This window comes from Vulpes vulpes, chromosome 9 (assembly GCF_048418805.1).
Source record: "Vulpes vulpes isolate BD-2025 chromosome 9, VulVul3, whole genome shotgun sequence".
NCBI lineage: Eukaryota > Metazoa > Chordata > Mammalia > Carnivora > Canidae > Vulpes > Vulpes vulpes.
The window spans coordinates 88856946-88877353 of record NC_132788.1 but is presented as its reverse complement, the minus strand read 5'-3'; the positions used below and the strand labels follow the sequence as shown (position 1 = coordinate 88877353).

General features: G+C 42.8%; 1 protein-coding gene across 2 annotated transcripts in view; it reads left to right on the top strand.

The window, feature by feature from the left end:
- Positions 1-20408, top strand: part of CACNA2D3 (calcium voltage-gated channel auxiliary subunit alpha2delta 3) — an 833608-nt gene that overhangs the window by 163423 nt on the left and 649777 nt on the right. For both annotated transcript variants that reach the window (XM_072720752.1, XM_072720750.1), the window contains exon 3: positions 12534-12650. In XM_072720752.1, coding sequence (XP_072576853.1) covers positions 12534-12650 — 117 coding nt within the window. The remainder of the gene's footprint in view (positions 1-12533; positions 12651-20408) is intronic.

Sequence of the window (20408 nt, the reverse complement as noted above, 5' to 3'; positions counted from 1 at the left end):
GTGGCTTCTGAAATGGATTGTTCCTAAGTTCCTGTTGGATTCTAGCAGTATGAGCTTCAAGATACTGGGGAGAAGTGCTCTGTGCTGGGCTTGGTGAAGTATGTCAGAAAATCACTGGATTCTAGGGTTAGGGACAGCTGAACTCCTAGAAGGCTCTGATTATGTTTTGCATCTTAGCATTGGGTGGCTCTGCTATAGCAGAGTTTCATTTTTTTGACACTGTTAATGGTGGATAAAATGGGGTGTCACTTGCTGCAAACTCCTGCAAACGTGAGGCAAGGAGATGTTTGCATGGAGGATGCTGATACTGTGGACCATTTTCTCTTAGCCTCTGATGTCAATAGTAGGGAACAAATCTCCCCAACCTTTGTGCAAGGGAGATTGAGTTTTCGGCTCTTCCTTTTTAGCAGAATGGAGGGCAGGTTCATAACTGTGGGGGGTGATCCCACCGCAGTTGTCTATATTCCCCACTGAAAAGGTAGGGGCCGGCTGTGCCATAAGCCAGGGCGTCTGTGTTTAGTTTGGAGTGGATGGAGTTAAACGTTCATTCAGATGCAGGGTCCTAACCCTCATTCCAGCTTTTGGCTCTGTAAGTACAGAACCCACTTGAGCAGCTGCAAATAGTATTAGCTCTAAGCTTGTTACGGATCTTGCAGACTCATTCATTGATCGCCTTCGATTTCCAGGACATCTTGGATATAGAATTAAAGAGACTTTAGTTAAGCCAATTAACTTTTGTGGCGCCTGGGCAACTAATATCGTATGCTGGAGAAGGTCACTGATGTTATTCAAATAGCAGTTTTATTTGAGCTGGGATTAGGGAAATCGGACAGAAGGTCTAAGAATTGTTTATAATGTGTTCCTCTCTGTGTTGGAATATCTTGGTCTCTAACATCTGAGCCTGACCGTAATTACACATACGAGTGATTGGATCATATTATCCTTTCTGTAGATTGTGACTTGATTGTGCCAGCTCTAAATGATCCATCTTGCAGATGGTGCCCAGCCAAGTTTTAATCGGAGGTTTCATCTACCTATGGTTTATGACAAGCTTTTAAACTGAAGTGTGGTGGTTGAGAGTATAGACTCCGGGGCCATGCTGCCTTGGTTCGAATCCTGGCTCTGTGACAGAAACACGGACGGCTCACAGGTCCCCGATGACTTAAGCATCCATTTCCACGGTGTTGCCTTAGAGCCTGGATATGGCTCCCCAGCCCCTGCTTCCGTTTCCTGGACTCTGATACATTGGGTTGGGCCATGTGGCTAGTAAGTGCCAGTGGAATGTGAGCAGAGCTGCTGCGTGTCGCTTTCAGGCTGGGGAGTGGGTTAGCAGGTGCATCTCCTCCACACCCTCTCTCCCTGTCTGCTGGCCGAATGCCACAGACTCCAGGGCCTGAGGGGGAGAGCAGAGGCACACAAGGGGAGCATCCTGGGTTCCTGAATTTCTATATGGAAGGCTGAAGACAAGGATGGGGTAGTTATATGAATGAGAAATAAACATCTATTGTGTTAAGCCACTGAGATTTTGGGATATTTTTATTATAGTAGGTACTATCCCCATAACTAATAAAACCACTTACTGGTAGTACAACCTTGGTAACTTGACTTAATCTCTCTGTGCCTAAGTCCCTAACCTGTAAAATGGGAGGAAACAATAGCTATCTGACCTAAAGCTCAATAAGTGCTGGTTGCTATTATTAAAAATAAATCATTATTATTATTTTTGTCATTGTTGCTATTCCCTCTGATTCTTGGGGAGCAAGAAAGGATGAGTTATTTCAAATTGGAACATCAGAAAAATGTGTTTGCAAAGAATAGGCTGGAGAAAATCATCTATTTCAAGTAGTCCAGGCTTTGTAAAGTAATGTTTTATTATTTGCAGTTTGGCTGTATTTAAATTTGCTGGCGTACTTAAAACACACTTGTAAATGCATACAATGAGATCTTTCCTCTTTAACACATGTGGACCTGTAGTCATTATTCTGGCTTTTAGTGTTGTGAGGATGTATGTACAGTATAAAAATGTGCATTTCAGAGCCTCAGATCCCATGCAGTAATCCAGAAAATACCCAGGAATTGGATTTTTTTTTTTAAGAAGCATTGAGACCATTTGATTTTATTCAGTAGGCAGATGAGTTTCCCTGTTTTAAAGCAGTACGTTATGCCATCATGCTAGAGCAAGGATGATTGTATCAGCAGCTGGTTTAGTAGCTTGCCTTTGACTGAATTTCCCTCATACAAAACAGGAATTGAATACAACATTCACACTCAACTTTATCTCCGCAGAGCTAAAATTTATCAGTAGCATTTGTCCAGTTGACTGTGTTGAACAGTAAAAGCTTATGAGACTTACCAAGTTTGAAAAAGAGGGAGTACAGAGAGTAAAACAGGGAGAGGAGAGATATCCGTTTTTTAATTCAGGACCTGACAATCTGAAAGTACTAGAAATCTGTCAGAGACCACCCACTGCAGAGCCAGCTGCTCTGAAGAGTAGTGTCCTCAGAACTCTGATTTAGGAGGGCACTCCAGACAACTAGCTGGGAAAAAGGACTCCAGGGACATGAGGGCCAGAGTCCTCGGTAATTCTTGTGGTAGTGCTCCTTCCAGGTGAGTACCAGAAGGCACTTGGAGAAATAATTTAGACCTGACCACGCCCTCCTCCCCATGTTGAACAAACTCTACTGCCTTCAGTGGTGGTCCATACCCATGCTCTTCTCCCCAGAGAGCTAGGAATGGCTTGCAGGTGATCTTCTAGGTTCTGCAAGTGGCCTCCACTTGGTTGGAGAAATGGAGGTTGGAGCCCAGCTGCTCCCTGCCAGCTCTCTGTTTGTCTTTTGGGTTGTAATGCAGTGCCGCATCTTCTGTTACTCCGTAGGGCTCCTTCTGTTACTGCTAAACAGGGTCTCTCCTTCTCCTGCAAATTGTCTCTCGTACCAATGGCTTTGACAGAGAAAAACCGCGCTCTGTGAGGATTTTCCCCACCTAACTAGATATCGGGAAGAGCACTGTAGTTATAGTGGGTGGCTTTTGAACCTTGGAGACCTTTGATTGGAATGCCTGAGTGAAACAGAATTATTTGTACAAAATGGCACTTTCCATTTTCAAATAGAAAAATATTCTTCTGTGACCTAGAGTTCTGTGAATTCAGTTAGGTTCGTTGTTATGGTTAAGGAGAAGCATTCCTAACATCAGCTTAAAGGATTTGGAAATATATTTACTTAGAAACATAATTGCTTTGGAGTGTTGTATTTTGAAGTGACACTTCTGTATGCAATAATTGAGTCGAGAGGAATACTAAGTACATTTTTATGTCATAATAAGAAAATGACACTGCCTATAAGTAGAGAATCCAAAAATTGTAGATGATTAGTTTTTATTACAACACCTTTAGTACCATATCTAAAAACTGTCATTTACACTATACAAATAGAGACTTCTAGCACCTGGCTCCTGCTAGCAGGGAGATGTTCCTCAAAGAGTTACTGTTGAAGGCCCCTTGGTGCTGTGGGAATGTATTTTAAAAATGCACTGCCCAGAGAAGCATCAAGGGCTAGTTCATCAGTTACACTGTGAACATTGGTTCAGGGTTCTTTCTTATTGTTGAGACAAGAGAATGACCATTCTCAGAAGTTATAGAACAAATGTCAGAATTTACCACCACCTCCACCAAGACCATCACCATTTTTGGAGTGCATTGCTCCGTGTCCAACATTTTGCGGGGTACTTTATCCGTTTGACCCCACTTGATCATCCTAAGCACACTGTGAGAGCTGATGTCATCCCCTTTACTAAGGAAGGAAAAGAGGCTGATGGAGGCTGAGCAACTTGTCACATAGCTAGTGCGTGGTGATGCTTGAACTTAGTGTACCTGGCCAAGAATTCCCTGGTCTTAGCACCTTGCCAGACTGCCTAGCAAGTGGGAAGCATGTTGTTCACCTTCCTGTGTCTTGAACCTCAGCCAGTGATTCTAAGCCAAGTAGGATACTGCTACCAGATTCCAAATCAGTAGCATCCCAGCAGAATCCATGTAAATTCTTTCTCATTCATCCCATCGTGGTCAGCCACCTTTGCTAGAAATAAGACAGAGGAGACAGCAGGAATTATATCACTTTCTCCCCATTGGAGGGGTATCTGATGAGTTTACATACATCTAAAGAGACTTTTCCCTCCCTTTCTTCCCCTTCTCCCCAACCTACCCTTGTTCCCACTGTCCATCAAGCCTTGGGCACAGGTGTCCTGCCTCTGTTTATCAGCCACCTTGTGGTGGCTCATGACCATCTCAGTACGTTAGTAGCATACTTCATAGACTTCATTTCCCAGGAGGCAAGGAATTATACATGTGATACCATCATCCCCTTCTCTACAACCTTTAGCAAATCCATTGTTTTATATCCTTCCCTGGGACCTTTTACCTCTCTGGTGACTATGATGTCCTTCCTATTCCTGGCCAAGTTTTCATTGTTTATAGGACTGTTGGTTTGACCGTAATTCCTGGTACTCATCCCTCCTTACTCAAGGAGAAATGTATGTCTGTGCTTTATAGAGTGTGATGCACTCAGTAGAAGACACACAATATCCTCCCACCTATGGCAGATGTGATCTACCTGCACCAGCAGACAGGTGTGGCCTTGGAAGAAGACCTACACAGAATGGCTAGGTGGGATATCGGGGCTCAAGTTTATATTGAAATGATCCATGCAGCTCTGTTCCAACTTGTTTATTACTTACTTTTAATAAAATGGACCAAAACGTGGCTTCCCTATACCCCATGGGAACACATGCATTTGTCAGTAGTCCTCCACTCCCTCCACCCGCCTGGCACGTGGTAGGCTATTTCTAAATATTTGTTGAATGAATGAAAATAGCAGTGGGTTCAGTTTAGGTTCTTTTTTTGTGTGTGTGTTGGTGTGATCCTTATTTAAATGGTTGGTTTAATGAATTTAGCTTCTGTGCTGCGACTGTTTCAGAGCTTGAAGGAACGAGAATAAGATCGAAAATTGAACCTTAAGGTAGAAACATGAAGTGTCGTCAGCTCTTATGCTAACAAGCCACCTTTAGGGGTTCTGAGCTTAGCCTGTCTCCGGGGTTTCCCAGTGACAAGGTTTGTTGGGGGATCTGGGTCAAGGGATTTCAAGGGAAGTGCTGGAAGCTTAGGGGGAGGGATGGAGAAGCAAGCCAACTTCTCACAATTTCTCTCAAGTCATGGGCTTTGAGGCAAGCTCCCCAGATTCTCACTTGGGGATGGGCAGGTCCTTGCTTTGCCATCTCCTCCCCTGGACCTTCTGCCAGTCTTCATCTAGTGATTTAATTTTGCAGAATCTAGAGATGTGATTTCAGTTTTTGCTGAGAAAATTTGGCCACGAGACCATGTTCGGATGCACCAGCTCTTTGGCTAAGGGCGATCCCCCTCTCCATCTTCGGCAGGAGGCACTTCATTGATGGTGTGGCTGCGGGGGTGCTCAGAGCCCCTTTTCCTGCGCTTGGCTTTTATCCCAATTAACTGTGATTGGTCAGAAGTCTCCTGACCAGAGCCCCCTCCGTGGGGGCTGTTCCAGGTGACTCACTTCTAGATACGCAGTCACCACATAGAAAAAAAAAAATGACCCAAATGTATGAACGACATTAAGCGTTCTGACAGTGAAGTAGTGCTTTTCTCTTCCTGGTGTTTGTGTGAAATGATCTGGCAAAATAGATGCTGCAGAAATAATGCATTTCTGTGTCTCCCTTCTCCAATGATAAATGTTCCTGGCGCATCACAGGACTCCTTGCCAAGTGCTGATGCTGCTAACAGAAGGAATGGGAGCTTCAGATGTTCTCTTGTGACGGAGGGAAGAAACCGTCTCAGGCGTGCCCTCCTTCTGGGTCAGGAATGCAGAGACGTGTCCCTGGGAAGGGCTGTGCTCTGCCTCCACCTGGTCCGGGCTGTGGTGTTCGCATCTCTCTCTCTCTGGCTGCTGCCTCAAACCCGGAGGATGCCCCGGGGCTGGGGGTGGCCAGCCAAAGAGCACCGGTATAGCTAACCAACCTGTCGGAATTTGTCTTTTACATGAAGAGCTTCAGTTCCAGAAGGCGTTAGTAGGAAGATACAACAGTCCCGGGAAGCCTCTGTAGCAGAAATGCCAAGAGGGAGAAGCAGGGGAGCCTGAGGATTTGTGGTGGGCATTAGGTGTAGGCATGGGGCTGGGGCCTGTAACGGACGTCCTCCCAGTCTGAAGCCCTGGAAGAGGCCTCATGATCCCTGATGCTCTGACTCAGGCCACTGAGGCCCAGGAGGTTCAGTGATTTCCTTAAGGTCACGTGGCCAGCTAGCCCAGACTGCTGCCGTGTCCACCCGTCAGCCCTCTGGATGTCTAACAGGGAGGCCACCTCCCTCCCATTCCTCTGGGCCTTATGGCCTTTCTGCCATGCTGTCTCCCACACCCTGACCACTCAGGTCCCTCAAATCCTTTTCTCTATCTAGTTTTACTTCTCTCCTACCCTTTCTGCATACTGAGGTGTTTTAAAAGCACACAAGGGATTGCTGAGCCCCCCACCCTTGAACCCTCCTGGGCTCTGGCTGTTGCCTAGCTCCATAACCCACCCACCTCCACATCTTGCCTGCCTACCCAAATCAGGATAAGGTCCAAAATCTTAATCCTGGCACTCTCCCTTGATGGCCTGGCCCTGCTTACTTCTTTGGCCTCATCTCAGCAGAGTCCCCACCTTGGCCATCCATGCACCAGTAAAGTGGACCAGGAGCCCCAGACAGCCTCTTGTCCCTGGACCTCTGTCCCTGCTGCTCCCTCTGCCTGGGATGCTTCCTGCCTGTTTCGTCTCCCACCTTGCCAGCCTTGTCATCCAGTAAGGGTCTAGCAAGAAGAGAGTCGCTGCCTTGACCACCCAATCAGGGTACTTATCGTGATGTTGTACCTTCTTAGCCTGTTTACTCATTAGAACATTCCTGACCCATAGACTGCCAGCGTTCTTCAACTTGGCTCGACTCCTTATTGTGCTTGTGTGTAGTACCCTGGCTGGCAGAGCAGAGACACAGAATAGAAGTTTGCAGAACAAATGAGATGTGCTGGAGACAGGAGTCAAATCCTGATTGGCCTGAATCTTTAATGAGGTGGCATGGTATTTCTTCTGTTTGTCTTTTCCTCTGCTTTCCTCTGTGTATTTACAGGGACCTGCTGATACTTTCCTAATTCCTTTTCCTAGTTGAAAGGCTGCTGCTTTTTTATGAAGCAGATGTAATTGCTAGTGCAGTCCTTGGAGCTATAGGAAATAAAGCATCACTGCCTGCCCAGCTGTGTGGGGAGGCAAATCCTGGAGGAAAAAGAGTTTGGGGTGATTTGTCTCCAGGTCTTTCTTGGTACCTTGGAGAACAAAAGACATTTTGTAGCCCAAACACCACCAGAGAGTAATTTATTTTTTACTTATTTATTTTTTTAAAGATTTCATTTATTATTTATTCTTGAGAGACACAGAGAGAGAGAGGCAGAGACACAGGCAGAGGGAGAAGCAGGCTCCATGCAGGGAGCCCGCCCGATTTGGGACTCAATCCCGGGTCTCCAGGATCATGCCCTGGGCTGAAGGTGGTGGCGCTAAACTGCTGAGCTACCTGGGCTGTCCAGGAGTAATTTATGATTAGGGCTCCACAGCTCCTTTCAAAATGGGCTTGCTCTTCTCTTTCCAGATATTTTTATTCTCAAGAGCTAGTCTGCTCCTTTGAGGCCAGGCTCCAAGCTCACCCCCTCAGTGGCCCTTGGAGGGTCAGAGTCCACTGCTGTGATATCAGACTGAGTGGCTTTTGCTCACTTGGTGCAGCCTTGTGAGCTGCTACAGCCTTGGTTAAACAGGTGACATCTTCGGTTTTTGGTGTTTGACTCTCTTGGTGAGTCCAAGCCACCATTGGCTACAAGAGTAATGAGACAGCGTTACAAAGGCAGTGAAATGGGCCCTCTGAAATAAGTTTGCAAATATTTGGACTGTTGGTCCCTTACCCCCTACCGCCAAGTTCAATAAGACCAAGCAATTAGAACCTTAATAGGTTTAAAACTTACTCTAGCCATTCAACTTCCAATTACTGACTAAACCTCTCTGTGCCTCAGTTCCCCATCTGCAACTTGGGGATGATACCTACCTATCAGAGTGGCTGTGAAGATTAGACAAATTAATATGTGAAGAGTTTCTGGCACCGTGCTGAGCCCGTGATACACGGAGGACTCATTTTACTGACTTCCTTAGGCTCCACTAATGAAGACATGCTGCTTAATTACACAGATTCTAATTGGGACCACATTTCCCTAAAGAAATCTGTTTATTAGGTGCCCATATGCTATTCGCATATAACTACAACTTTTATATTTTCTAATTTCCAAAATAGTATTTTCATTGTAAAAATTAGAGAAAATACAGGTAAGCAAGAAAAGAAAGAAAAAAATCCTCGGTGATCATACAGCCAGCTGTGAACATTTGGCATATATCCTTCTAGCAGGGGGGTTCGTGTGTATGGGTGTATATGGCAGATTAGCAATTTAAAACAAAAAGTTACTGATTACTATCTGTAAGGTATTATAACATACTCTGTGTGCATGTTTCCTACATTCTTTTACACAATTAGGGATGGATTTGTGGAATTCTGCAGTACTGTTGTAGCTTCCTCTGTTTGGTTGCTGGATGTCAAATTGCTTGGTTTTGCACAGTAGGCACATTTTTAAAGGTTCTGATACATATGACTATACCATTGCATTAAGGGCTTGCAATTGGTGAATGGCTATCACTGTGTTACTCTCTCTGTTCTTCAAAATCCTTTGATTGCAGCAAAGTGTAATGTTTCCTGGTAAGAGTAAGGCATTAAGCTGTTTGACCTGATTCCAATGGACATTAACACATCTTGGAAAGAAAGATTTTTTTTTTTTTTGCTTATAGAGTAACTACCCCAGGGTGGGGAGAAAGTAGTGCAGTCCTCATTGGCAAGGAGTACCCATTGTCACATGTCCTGAAGGGAGAAGACTTAGGCTGGCAGAGGAATGGAACCAGTGAATGGTTACATTTGTCCCAGATCTGGAGTCCTTAGTTTGGCCAAGAGCTTTGTATTGAGATTGGTTAGCTAGGTCACCAGGCACAAGTAGTCCTGGGAGACTGATAGCCTTCCATGAAGCCGCTGGCTCATTTTCACAGAGCAGACTCAGAGGAAGAAAGGATGCAGGAAGATCTCATTAAAAACTTGAGGGATGATTATAGTTAAATAAATTGATTCCTTTCTCGAGGTCTTTTGGGAGAAAAACATATCCCAGGAACAGATATGACCAGAATAATGGAGCCCTATCTAAAAAACAAAAGATTCAGGTAAAGGCTAATTGTGAAATGCATTTTCTTTTTCTTTATCTTATGCCTCTAGATCACCTTTTATTACAGAATTACTTAAGATTTATTATATTGACTCTGTAAATATTAGACTGGCAATTTTGTTTTGTTTTACTCACTTCTTGAACTTTGGAGTTTTGGTAATGAATCAGCCTTGAGTATAGGCTGGCCTCAGCTGCTGGCTTTTGGAACACATCTGGAAGGCAGCAGAGAACCCCAGGATTTTTGGCTCCAAAGGCATTGGCTTGCATTCCAACTTAGGGAACATTTCCAGTGATTGTCATTGAAGTTTTATTCATACACAAGAGGACGCTGTTAGCTTGAGCCAGGGTTGGGCTGGCTAGAGCCTGCATCTTAGTCCAATCCAATCAACCTCTCAAGGGGTGGAGAGGTCACCATTATAGGAACATAGAACACTGCAGTTGCATCCCTACTTGAATCTGCCTTGTACTGTAACATTGAAATTGTTTTACAACAGGCTTCATTCAGAGAAGTCCTATGAGTGTCTGGTGTGGGCTTGTGGGCTTGCCCCCCAGGCCACACAATCCACAGGGCCAGGAGAGATGAGCACAGAGTGCTCTGGAGCTCAAAGGAAGGGTACAGCCTCATCATCTTAGAGAACCAGTACAGCATTGTCAAGGAGGAAGGGGAAGCTAGAAGGTGGAATCACTTTCCAGGTGAGATGCAAGAGATACTCTCAAGACAAACGTGTTAAGATTTTTATGGGTATTTTCAGGGAGCAAGGAGAAGTGTGTCACTTAGCACCCATAGTCTGTTACAGAACAATGCAGAGCAGCTCAGAACATCTTACAGATAATGTAGCAGATGGATGTCTGTCTTGGTCCAGACTCAGACAGTCTAGAATTACATTAGTATGTTTCCTTTAGGCTCACCTTAATTCTCAGAAATACCAAACTCTTAGGCCTGACATTTCAGAAACCCCAGTGCCCAGTCTGGGGGTCCTTTCCTGCCCTTCTTGCTTCTGCTCTGTCAGCATCAAGTACTGGGCTCTGGGGACTCTAATCAGATGCACTCAGACTCCAGGGATTTCATTTTAATCTCAGGGATCAGAAGGATTCTCTCTTATATTCATTCACATAGGGTCATTCTCTCTGTCCTCAAACTCTACTCTTTTTAAGACATCCACTACTATTTTCTCAACAGACTTGGAAATCTGAACTAGGAAGGAAAGTGCCTTGTTTCACATATGCGCACGCACACACACACACACACACACACACACACACACCCTTCCTTTGGGTAAGGGAAAACAGCTTCCTCTCACTTTACACTTTTTGAAGTAAAGAGGGGCAAATAGGGAGAAAATACAAATTTTATTGTAAAAATTATCTTTCCATTAAAAAGCCACTGTATCTTCCACTTCAAAAATGACTCTCAAGGTCTCTAGAGCCTATGTAAGAAGTGGAGCCCCTTGATTTTTCTAAGTAGGAGGTTAGGGTGAGGGCTTAGTGAGTGGTTCGGGTTCTCCTAACACATAAGGGTAAATATAAAGCCCCGGTATTTTTAGTTCCCCAGCCTTGTATTAGCTACATGAATGTAACGGATTTCTGTTGACATTGAAAGTATTTCAAACTACCTTTGGGAGGTATTTATTAATAAACATATTTCTTTCCAGTGGAAACAAAATTAAATCTTTAGTTAAACCAAGCTTTTGGGGGTCCCTGGGTGGCTCAGTGGTTGAGCGTCTGCTTTTGGCTCAGGTTGTAATCCTGGAGTCCTAGGATTGAGTCCCGCATCAGGCTCCACGCAGGGAGCCTGCTTCTCCCTCTGCATGTGTCTCTGCCTCTCTCTCTGTGTCTCTCATGAATAAATAAATAAAACCTTTTAAAAAAAACCTGAGGCATTTAAAAATTAATGAATTCAAGCATAAAAACACATTACATGTTAACATAAATACATATTTCATGAAAAAATAACTATATTTTACTAAACAAAAGAAAGAGGAGTGGCACTTTTTTTTTGCAAATTCTTTTTGATGGTTAAAGAGAAGACAAGTGGATCCTCCTATCTGCTTCTGTGTTCAGTGTTGTGGTTTTTTTGAGATTTATGAAGAAAATATGGCTTTACATAGATACGCAGTTGGGGAAAAAGAAGACTTGATGGGGACCCTGAAAGGGCCTCAGGGAACCCTCAGGGGTTCTTGGGTCACTTTGAGAATTGCTGGTTGAAATAGCCAAGTCAAGAAGGTGTGATAGCTTTCAAAAAAAAGGATTTGAGTAAGTTATGAGTCAGATCAATCTCTATGAACAGATAAACACCTTATGAAATATTATCTAAAGTATTTGTTTTTATGGTTTTTGTACTTACTGTGCATTCTCTTTTGTGTGAACTCATTGAGGGTACATTGATGAACATTTAGTGGATTGAACTGAAATACCAAAATCTATACCAAAGACTCTCTCATTATAAAATGTTTATAAGTTGCTCTGCCATGTGATTTTCTTCAATTCCCATTCCAGTTTAGGAGTTGGCAAACTTTTTCTGTAAAAAAGAGTAAATATTTTAGTTTTTGTAGGTCATCTGGTCTCTGTTGTGACTACTAAACTTGATTGAATATATAAACAAATGGGTGTGGTTTTGTCCCAATAAAACTTTATTTATAAAAATAGGTGATGGATTGGATTTGGCCCAAGGATTATAGATTGCCTACTCTGCTGTAGTTCTACATTACAGTCATCACCTTGAAACTATTTTTCCCTAAGTCCGCAGTCTTTGGCCATGAAAAAATTAAGTTAGCGATGGTCAAAGAAAAAAAACCACAAGAGTTAAATTTCTTCATTTTTATTTTATGACATATTTGGAATAGTCAGTTTCTAGTGGCGTTGGCAGTGGGATAGCTAATGAATCTAGGGCAGTCCTCCAGAAGAACGGCTGAGTGTGGTCAAGTTAAAAGTATAGAGTGTTGATTTCAAGAGCTGAAGAGGATGGATGATAAAGAGTTTGATTGCTTTAGGGTTTTTTCCTTTTCCTGGGTGCTAGTTAAGTTTCTAAGAGAGCCAGCGCCAATTTTTCACATTTCTCCTTGGCTGGTTTAATAATTTTGAAATACAATCCAAAATCTCAAATCTAAGAGAGGCAGTCCTATTTATTCCTTGTAAGTAGATATGTTCTGAAATCATAGGTGTGGTGTTTTATGCTTTTCTTGCTGCCCTCCCTCCTTACAGAAATACAAAGAATATGAGAAAGATGTTGCCATAGAAGAAATTGATGGCCTCCAACTGGTGAAAAAGCTGGCAAAGAACATGGAAGAGATGTTTCACAAAAAGTCTGAAGCAGTTCGGGTAAGTGCCTCTGGTTTCTGCTGTGTGTTGCCCAAAGACACAGAGGTCCCTTCAGGGAACTGGCATTAATGACTCCAGCTCTCAAAGAGTGAAGTTGACTCAGTTGTTCTGTAAATACTTTATTTTCTTTAATTAACCAGCAAGAGAGTTAGTAGGGGGCAGGATAGGGTTCGGGTGATAGTTTTCATCTTATAATTTTGTGTCTTCAATGGACGTGCCCCTAAGTGTGCAGCCTCAGAGGATGGCTTGGGACTGTGTGATACATTCACTAATGGCCAAAAGTCATTCCAAGGCACATCGTAGTTCAACTAAGCAACTATGAAAAATTTAAGCCATGCTTGCCAAAATGTGGAGTTGAAAATCTAAATGGAGTGAATGGTTCAGATGAAGTTGGAGGTTTTCCTTGCCTCTTTTGGAATATTACTATAATTATAATGAATGTCTTGACCAGTAAGAGCTCCCTGAAATTTCATATTGTCAGCAGGATGAATGGAAATCTATCATTTTGGATTTCCAAGATGGCTTCCAACTTTATTCCTTTTTGCCCGCTAAACACTACATCTTACATTCTTGCTTTAGAACATGGGAATGTTGTAACATCCCACATTCGTGCCACATTGGCCCAGGGTTATGGGAAAGAATTGCAGTCTGAAGAGTTCTTTATTTCTAACCTTTGTTTTGCCTACCTTTCGGTTTTAATGATTATTACTTTGCCATAAAAGACCACTTCCTACTTTAGTTTCTCTCACAATTAATTGCCCAAACAAAATTTTTACATGTTATTTCTGCTTTAGACCTGACAATCCCCCATATTTGCTTGTCTCTAAAACATTTGTGCTATTTTGATTCAGGGGGGGAGGGTTGTAGTTTAGTAGGTAAGAGGGTGAATTTAGCCTGGGTTCGGTGCCTGCCTTGGTCACTTACTGAGCTTTGACTTAAGTAAAAATCACTCTGCGAGCCTCAATTTTCTCATCAAATAGGAAAAACAAATAGGCTGTGTGAAGATCAAACAAAATTATGCTTTTGGGCTACTTAACACAGATCCTGGGCACATTAGCAGTGCCTAGTGAATGGCAGCTTCATACTGCCACTTTGATTATTTTTGATTAAATAAGTTGAGACTTTTTGGTGGGAACTCTGACTTAGAAGAAAAAAAAATACTTTTATTTGCTATAGAAATAGTGCTCTGACAGCCAGCCCTGGGAGCTTCATGTTGATCCCTGTGTATCCTTATGTCTCTACCTTGAAGCAAGTGCTATTCTTTTTTTTTTTTTTTTAAGGATTTATTTATTTTTTAGAGAGAGTGAGTGGGAGCATGAGTGGGAGGGGGCAGAGTGAGAGGAAGAATCTCAAAGCAGATTGAGCTCCCGCTGAGTGCAGAGCCCCATGCTGGGCTTGAATCCAGGACCCTGAGATCATGCATGACCTGAACTGAAACCAAGAGTCAGAAGCTTAAACTGACTTAAACCCAGGCACCCCAAAGCAAGTGCTCTTCTTTATAGACATGGTGGCCATTCACATTTAACACTCAGGACCTGAAATTAAAATGCAAAACCAAGAAAATTAAAAGCCCACCATTACCATTATTTTCTGTTTATAAAATGAATACCCCTTTGGTGGAACTAAGAATGTATTGAAAAGTATCAGAGAAAAAAATCACCTGAAAGTCAGGCCTGTGTTCTTGTGTTTCCTTCCTATAGTCTTTTAAATTTGCATTTCTATGCATATAGTTGTGTGTTTTTCTTTTTCAGATTTGCAGTTCTATTGCCCATTTGCTTTTGTGTCCAGCTTCTTTTCATTTCTTTTTATCATTACAGTGTGAGCTGCTCTTGGCATCACTATTCTGCATGATTTTCTTAAATGACTGTGTCACATTCCAGTCTATGCATGTGTTGTAAATGATTTGACTGTTCCTCCAAATCTGGATATTTAAGTTGTTTGCAAGTTTTGATATAAATAATACTGCAGTGACTCTTCTTGTATATTAATAGTAGATCAAATGACTCAGCACTACTAAATGTTTGGTGTTCTCTAAGGATTTTACATTCGTTTGCTTGTCCTTAGAACAGCCTCCAGAGGAAGGTATCCCACTGTCCCACTTTTACAAAAAAAGTGAGAGAGGCAGAAGTTAAGTCGCTTCTCCAGGGTCACATAGGGGAGTGAGGGATGGTCTCCACATACCGGATCTAAGTCCACATTCTTCATCACATCCATGCCCTCAGCATCCTGCAGGGTACTTGAATTTCCTTGAGATGAATCCCTGAACATAGAACAGTTCAGAGACACTAAGCTCATCTTCAAAGCTCTTTCTGCACTTGAGGACGTTTCTGTCCAGATAAGGTGATGCCAATTCACAGTTCTTCCGGCAGGAGTGGCCTGTGAGTACTCATGCTCGAATCCTTGCAAAAAATTAAAATGTTTTATTTGGTTTTAAATACTAGCAACAATGTTAGTTTGAGAGAAGGAAATGCTATTCTTGTTTGAACTTGGATTTCTTTGTGAATCACAAAATTTTAGAGCAGAAAAGGACAGAAATCTCTTAGGTTCTGTCTCTGCAATTGACAGACACGGAGGCTCCAGGACCTGGCACTCAGGGGGCCTGTGCAACATACCAGGAGGACATAGAGGTCCCATCAGCCCCAGAACCTGGATACGTTGCTTAGAGGCAGGAGGCCCATGTGGCAGGTGGAAGGTTGGTGAGAAGAACTAAGGAACCATCCATGGAGAGGCTAGGAGGCATAGAAGATGTACTGATCTCTGCTCATGCTTATGAGTCTCTGTGCACCAGGTTCCATGCTAAGCACTTTATACTGTTCCTGTATCATGGCTTAGAGTTGGGCATGCAGGCTCGGCAGGGGGCTTACTGGCCCAGGTCACATGGGCGGGCTCAGTAGACTTCCTTTGGCACCCCACAGGAGAGGATTGCAGTGCCTCTGGGTGTATCTGTGCAAAGTGTTTTACACAATGACTGGCAAATGGTGAACACTCAGTAAATGTTTGCTGTTAACATTGCTGGTGAAGGGACCTTGGAGTCTGTAAGTATTTAATAATGAGAGAAGCTTGAAGCTTTCGAAAGCTTCAAGGATGATGACAGGAGGGAACTTAATTTTGAAACCTTTTGTTTTAAATTAATGTCATTAAAAAAAAAAAAAAAGAGACTGAAATGGTTGTGTGGTTCCTTTGAGAAGGAAAAAAGAAAAAAGATGCTTTATTTGAATTGAAATGTACCCAGACAAAAGGCATCCAGGATTCTCTGAACTCTGTATTTTAAAGTAGATGTACGAGGCCCTTTGTAAACACAGTTGATGCCATAAAATCTAGGTTAACTGGTTCAGTGATATGTGGCACTCTCTGCTCCCAATCTTTAAACAGGAAAGAGGGCTTGTATGTCAAGTTGGGGTTTGGTTTGGAGGCAGTTTTGCTGTTGAGATGGGCCTGGTCCTGTTGTGAGCCAAGCAGCACTATTGGCAACAGTCACCAACCTTGTGGCATTTGGAATAAGAGGAGGTGGCCACTGAGAGACCCCTCTAGATGTTGCTTTCGGTGAAAGCCAAGGAGCAGTGGGTGTGACTGTTTTTCATATTATAGTGACATCTCATTTCTCACCCGGGAAAGGTTGCTGTGTGCCCCTGGGATTGGTGAGCTTTTGAAAAGCAAACACGTCAAATGAAAATTTGCCCATGGGTTTGCAGTGGAGTCAAGTTTTGCTGCGAGGCAGAGGCACTAGAATAAACCACAGTGCAAAGGGGCCCTTCCTGTCCCAATCCATCCCACTCTCTGAGCAGGGACCCCATTCTCAAATGGCCCAATAAAGAATGGAGTTTATAATTTGCTCCATCATTTTGATGTACCACATCTAGAAATTTTGTTTCCCAGCATCCAGCTCCAACACCAGCAACCTGAGCCAGGTGGGAGGTCCTGGTGCCTTCCTGCCCATCACTGATCCAGGGCCAGGGGCTCATCACTGGTGGGTGGGTGGGAGGATTCAGGAACATACATAAGAAAGAACTGGCTGATGAACAACACGGACGGTTAATATTTCCATGGATGTCTATAAAATATTTATGAGACTGGTGGTTGCAATTGAGAAAGTAACACTAACTCGTCGGGTGTGTGAAGGTAGGTGCAGTCCCTCGGCGCCTGGAAACAGAGGAGGACTAGTGATTTAGCCCTTCGCATGCCTGTCATCTCTGGGCTGTTAAACAATGTTGATCTTTTCTCTGTCTCTTCTGGCTTGATTTCATCATTTCCCCCATCACTTTTCCCAGTGATTAGTTGAATCAGAGTGATTTTATCATACTCGTCCCCTGTTTGAATTACTCTTCACTATGCAATTATCCTATCACAGAAAGTCCTATTTTCTCCCTGTCAGATGTCTGGAGTAAATGTGAAACTCGAAGTGGCCTGCCCATTACATAACCTCTGTCATCTGGTTGGTAATGGACTATATGTAACTTTTTTTTTTCCAGCCTAGCAAATTACAAATAACCTTAGCTTCCATAATTCCCATTAACATAATGGTGCCATCATTATGGTAGCATGTCTTAACTAATATTTTCTAGCACTTTTTAACACCATTGGTCGTTTAAGTAATTTTTTCAAATCCACTCTGAGAGTTGATGCGTAGGGTTATTTTAACTTAAAAGCTAGATTGGGTTTGATGCGGTGATGCTGCTACTTGCTTGTGTACAGGATAATTGTACCCAAAGTATTATCTCCCACCTTCTTTGTTGGGAAATATTCATGCTACCAGGCCCTCAGTCGATGTTGCCAAGCAATTTATCAAGTTCGAAGTCCTTATGAATGAATGGACAAGAGATGGAATCCATTTGCTTTTTTAGTTCATTAACATTTCAAGGAAGATATTCCATCTGCTGGACATGGAAGATGTAATACACATCAAGCCTCTGCCAGCAGTGGACTCCTGGGGGGGCCATTCCTAAGTGACACCTGGAAGTGCACCACTGTGTCACTAGTGAGAGCTCATCGGATATATTGATGGGAAGCACATTGACCTAGCCCCCCTTCCTCCTGCCTTGCTGATGATTTGAGGGGAGCGAGAAGCCAAAGAAGTGCATTCAGTGGTGCTGTTATGCAGACAGGCTGCCCCAGTGTTTTCTTTGTCTTTAAAATCCAAGCCTCTACAGGGAGTAGCACAAACCATTACACAGCTGGAAGGATCATCTGAGGCCCCAGGGAGCTCTGAGCAGGCACAGACAAGCCTGCATTTGGAGAAGAATCTGTGGGAAGTAATTCTGAGTAACTGTGGGCATCTCTGACTCTACGCATATACTTTTAGGACAGATTTTAACACAGCCAGGGGATGTCATGATCCTGGGATTTTGGGATGGCCATATAATTGAGATGAGCAGCACGACCAGAATAAAGTAGATAAACCAGGAAATAACAAACAGAAGGACTTTGGAGAATTTATAAATGTATACTAGCATTTTCAAAAATGGCTTTCTAAGGGTGAGTTCTCCAGGATGGTTATTGCCTTTAGTCTTGTGGAGCAGCGCTGGGGCAGGCACTGCCTTCATCACGCCAATCTTGGCTGGAATTGTAGCCTCCTTCTGGCTTGAAAGTTCTTCCTGCTTTTGGGGCCATGGGCTGATCCATAGGGTTTTCACCACTGCGTGGGACTGAGCTCAGGCCTCCGCAAACTTAAATATGTTTCACGCACAGAGAGAGGATTATAGGATGCTATCTATTTTAGTAGCACATCAGGCAAAACATTAAGTATTTTATTTGCTGTTCAAATTCATCTTCTCCCCAAAACAATTAATTAGAAATGTCTAAAAGAACAAAATCTCTGGAGGACTATGAAAAGACAGAAAAAGCAAGTTGTCCCTAAACTTTCTAAGTGAATCTGTTGTTTTCCTATCTTGGATAAAGATATTTCATACATTTTGATAACACTCTGAAGCTCAGACCTGTAAATAATCTTGTTTTACTTAGTTTCTGATTTACATTGATAAAAGGATAAATCAGGCACTTGAAAAAGAGTGTTTTGCTTAAAAATAAACATCCTTGCTTCTTGGGGAAAGCTAAAAGAGACTACATTATATATTAAGTTTCTCTCTCCTCCTATAGCTACCTGCTGTTTGCTGCAGAACTGATTCCCATTATAGCTGTACTGTGGGAAGTAATTGCTGTTGTACAGTAATTCAATTTCGGTGCATTCACGCATCGGTTCACCGATAGGGGTTTATCTGGACAAACCTGGGACTTGAAAGCTTTTTATCGAGAAATTCCACATGCAGCAAGACATTTTTTTCCTAGGTAACGAATATCAGTATTTGCATTTAATAAACATTTACCTTCTCAGAAAAATGGATTTCTTCCCCCTGCAGAAGAGATTTACGCCAATCTTCCAAAAAGCTAGAGGGTACTATTAAAGCAAATTTCTCTAGCTGTTTTTTGACTGGTGTGTGTCTACATATGTATGACTATAAAACACATCTATGTCTTTATGTAAATATATACACCGAGGCATGGAAAGCAGGAGGCACTCGAGGAAAGCACGATCTGTACCAAACATATATGTGATATAAGGGATTAATATCCACAGAGACTGAATGAATACTTCTGGTTTAAAAACTCATCTGTATCTGCAGGCATTGTGAAAATTGGTGAGGAATATTTTTAGAAGGATATCCCGTAAGTTGGAAATGGAACCAACCAATTTGTTTGTAAATTTCTACGTTACAGGATGGTTCTTAAGACAGAACTGGTTCTTCCTGTATACAAGGACTCTCAGATCATAAGGACTCTTTCGATTCTAAGTCCAGAATGTGCTGTAGAAGTGTCAGGAGCCGAATATACTAGCATTGCTAGGAGGGCCTTTAGTTATGAGCCAGTAGAGGTGACTGGACGGATCCCAAAGATTTTTCTGCCTTTGTTCATTTCTCATCTCACTCAGAGTTTCAAAATGTGTTCCTTGAAGGAGAAGTAAATTTGTTTCAGGCACAAAAAATGTTTTAAGTCACAAAGGAAAAGACTATTATCTATTATGTTGCTGTATCTTTTGGCCTATGTGCTTTTTTTGTCCCTCCCTCCCTCCCTCCCTCCCTCCTTTCCTTCCTTCTGCAAACTGGATTGCAAAACCCCATACATATGCGTAAGACAATTTACAGCAGAAACCTCAAACCAGAAGAAACTTAAAAAATAGCACCGATCTGGATTCACCAGTTTTGATGAGGTCAGCGAGCCATCCTTGGTTAATGGATGAGGTCAAAACCACAAGGAACCACATGGTCTTCTTGGGTTTCCCTCCAAATGGGGTTGGGTTTCCTCTAACATACTTGAGATTGTATCCACCTGAGTCTCCTCTCAGAGGCCCACAAGGCTGTTCTCCTGCCTATGCTGAGAGTGAGCAACTCTCCTGCTTTCCAGGGGAGATAAGCTTCCTGCCAAGAGAAGAAAGAGCTTTTTGTAGGTGACATTTCATCTCCTGTGTCCTCAAGCTCTCCCTGTGCCATCAGCCTCGGGCCAGAAGTTGGGTTGGCTTAGTGAACTATACCCTGGCTTTCCTGCTTATTCTGGGACTGGTGGCCCTTAGGAGGAGTTCTTGTTTGTGGACAGAACCACTGTACCAAACTCTTCCCAACTTCATGGTTATTTCATTTGGTTAAAAACTCTCCATTTTTAAAACTTTATAGAAGAGTTAGTTCTGGGTTTTCCATGTAACTCACTTCACCCATATTTGCTTTGTTTTGATTTGTTTTGTTTTCCGTGATCATACATATTCATTATTTC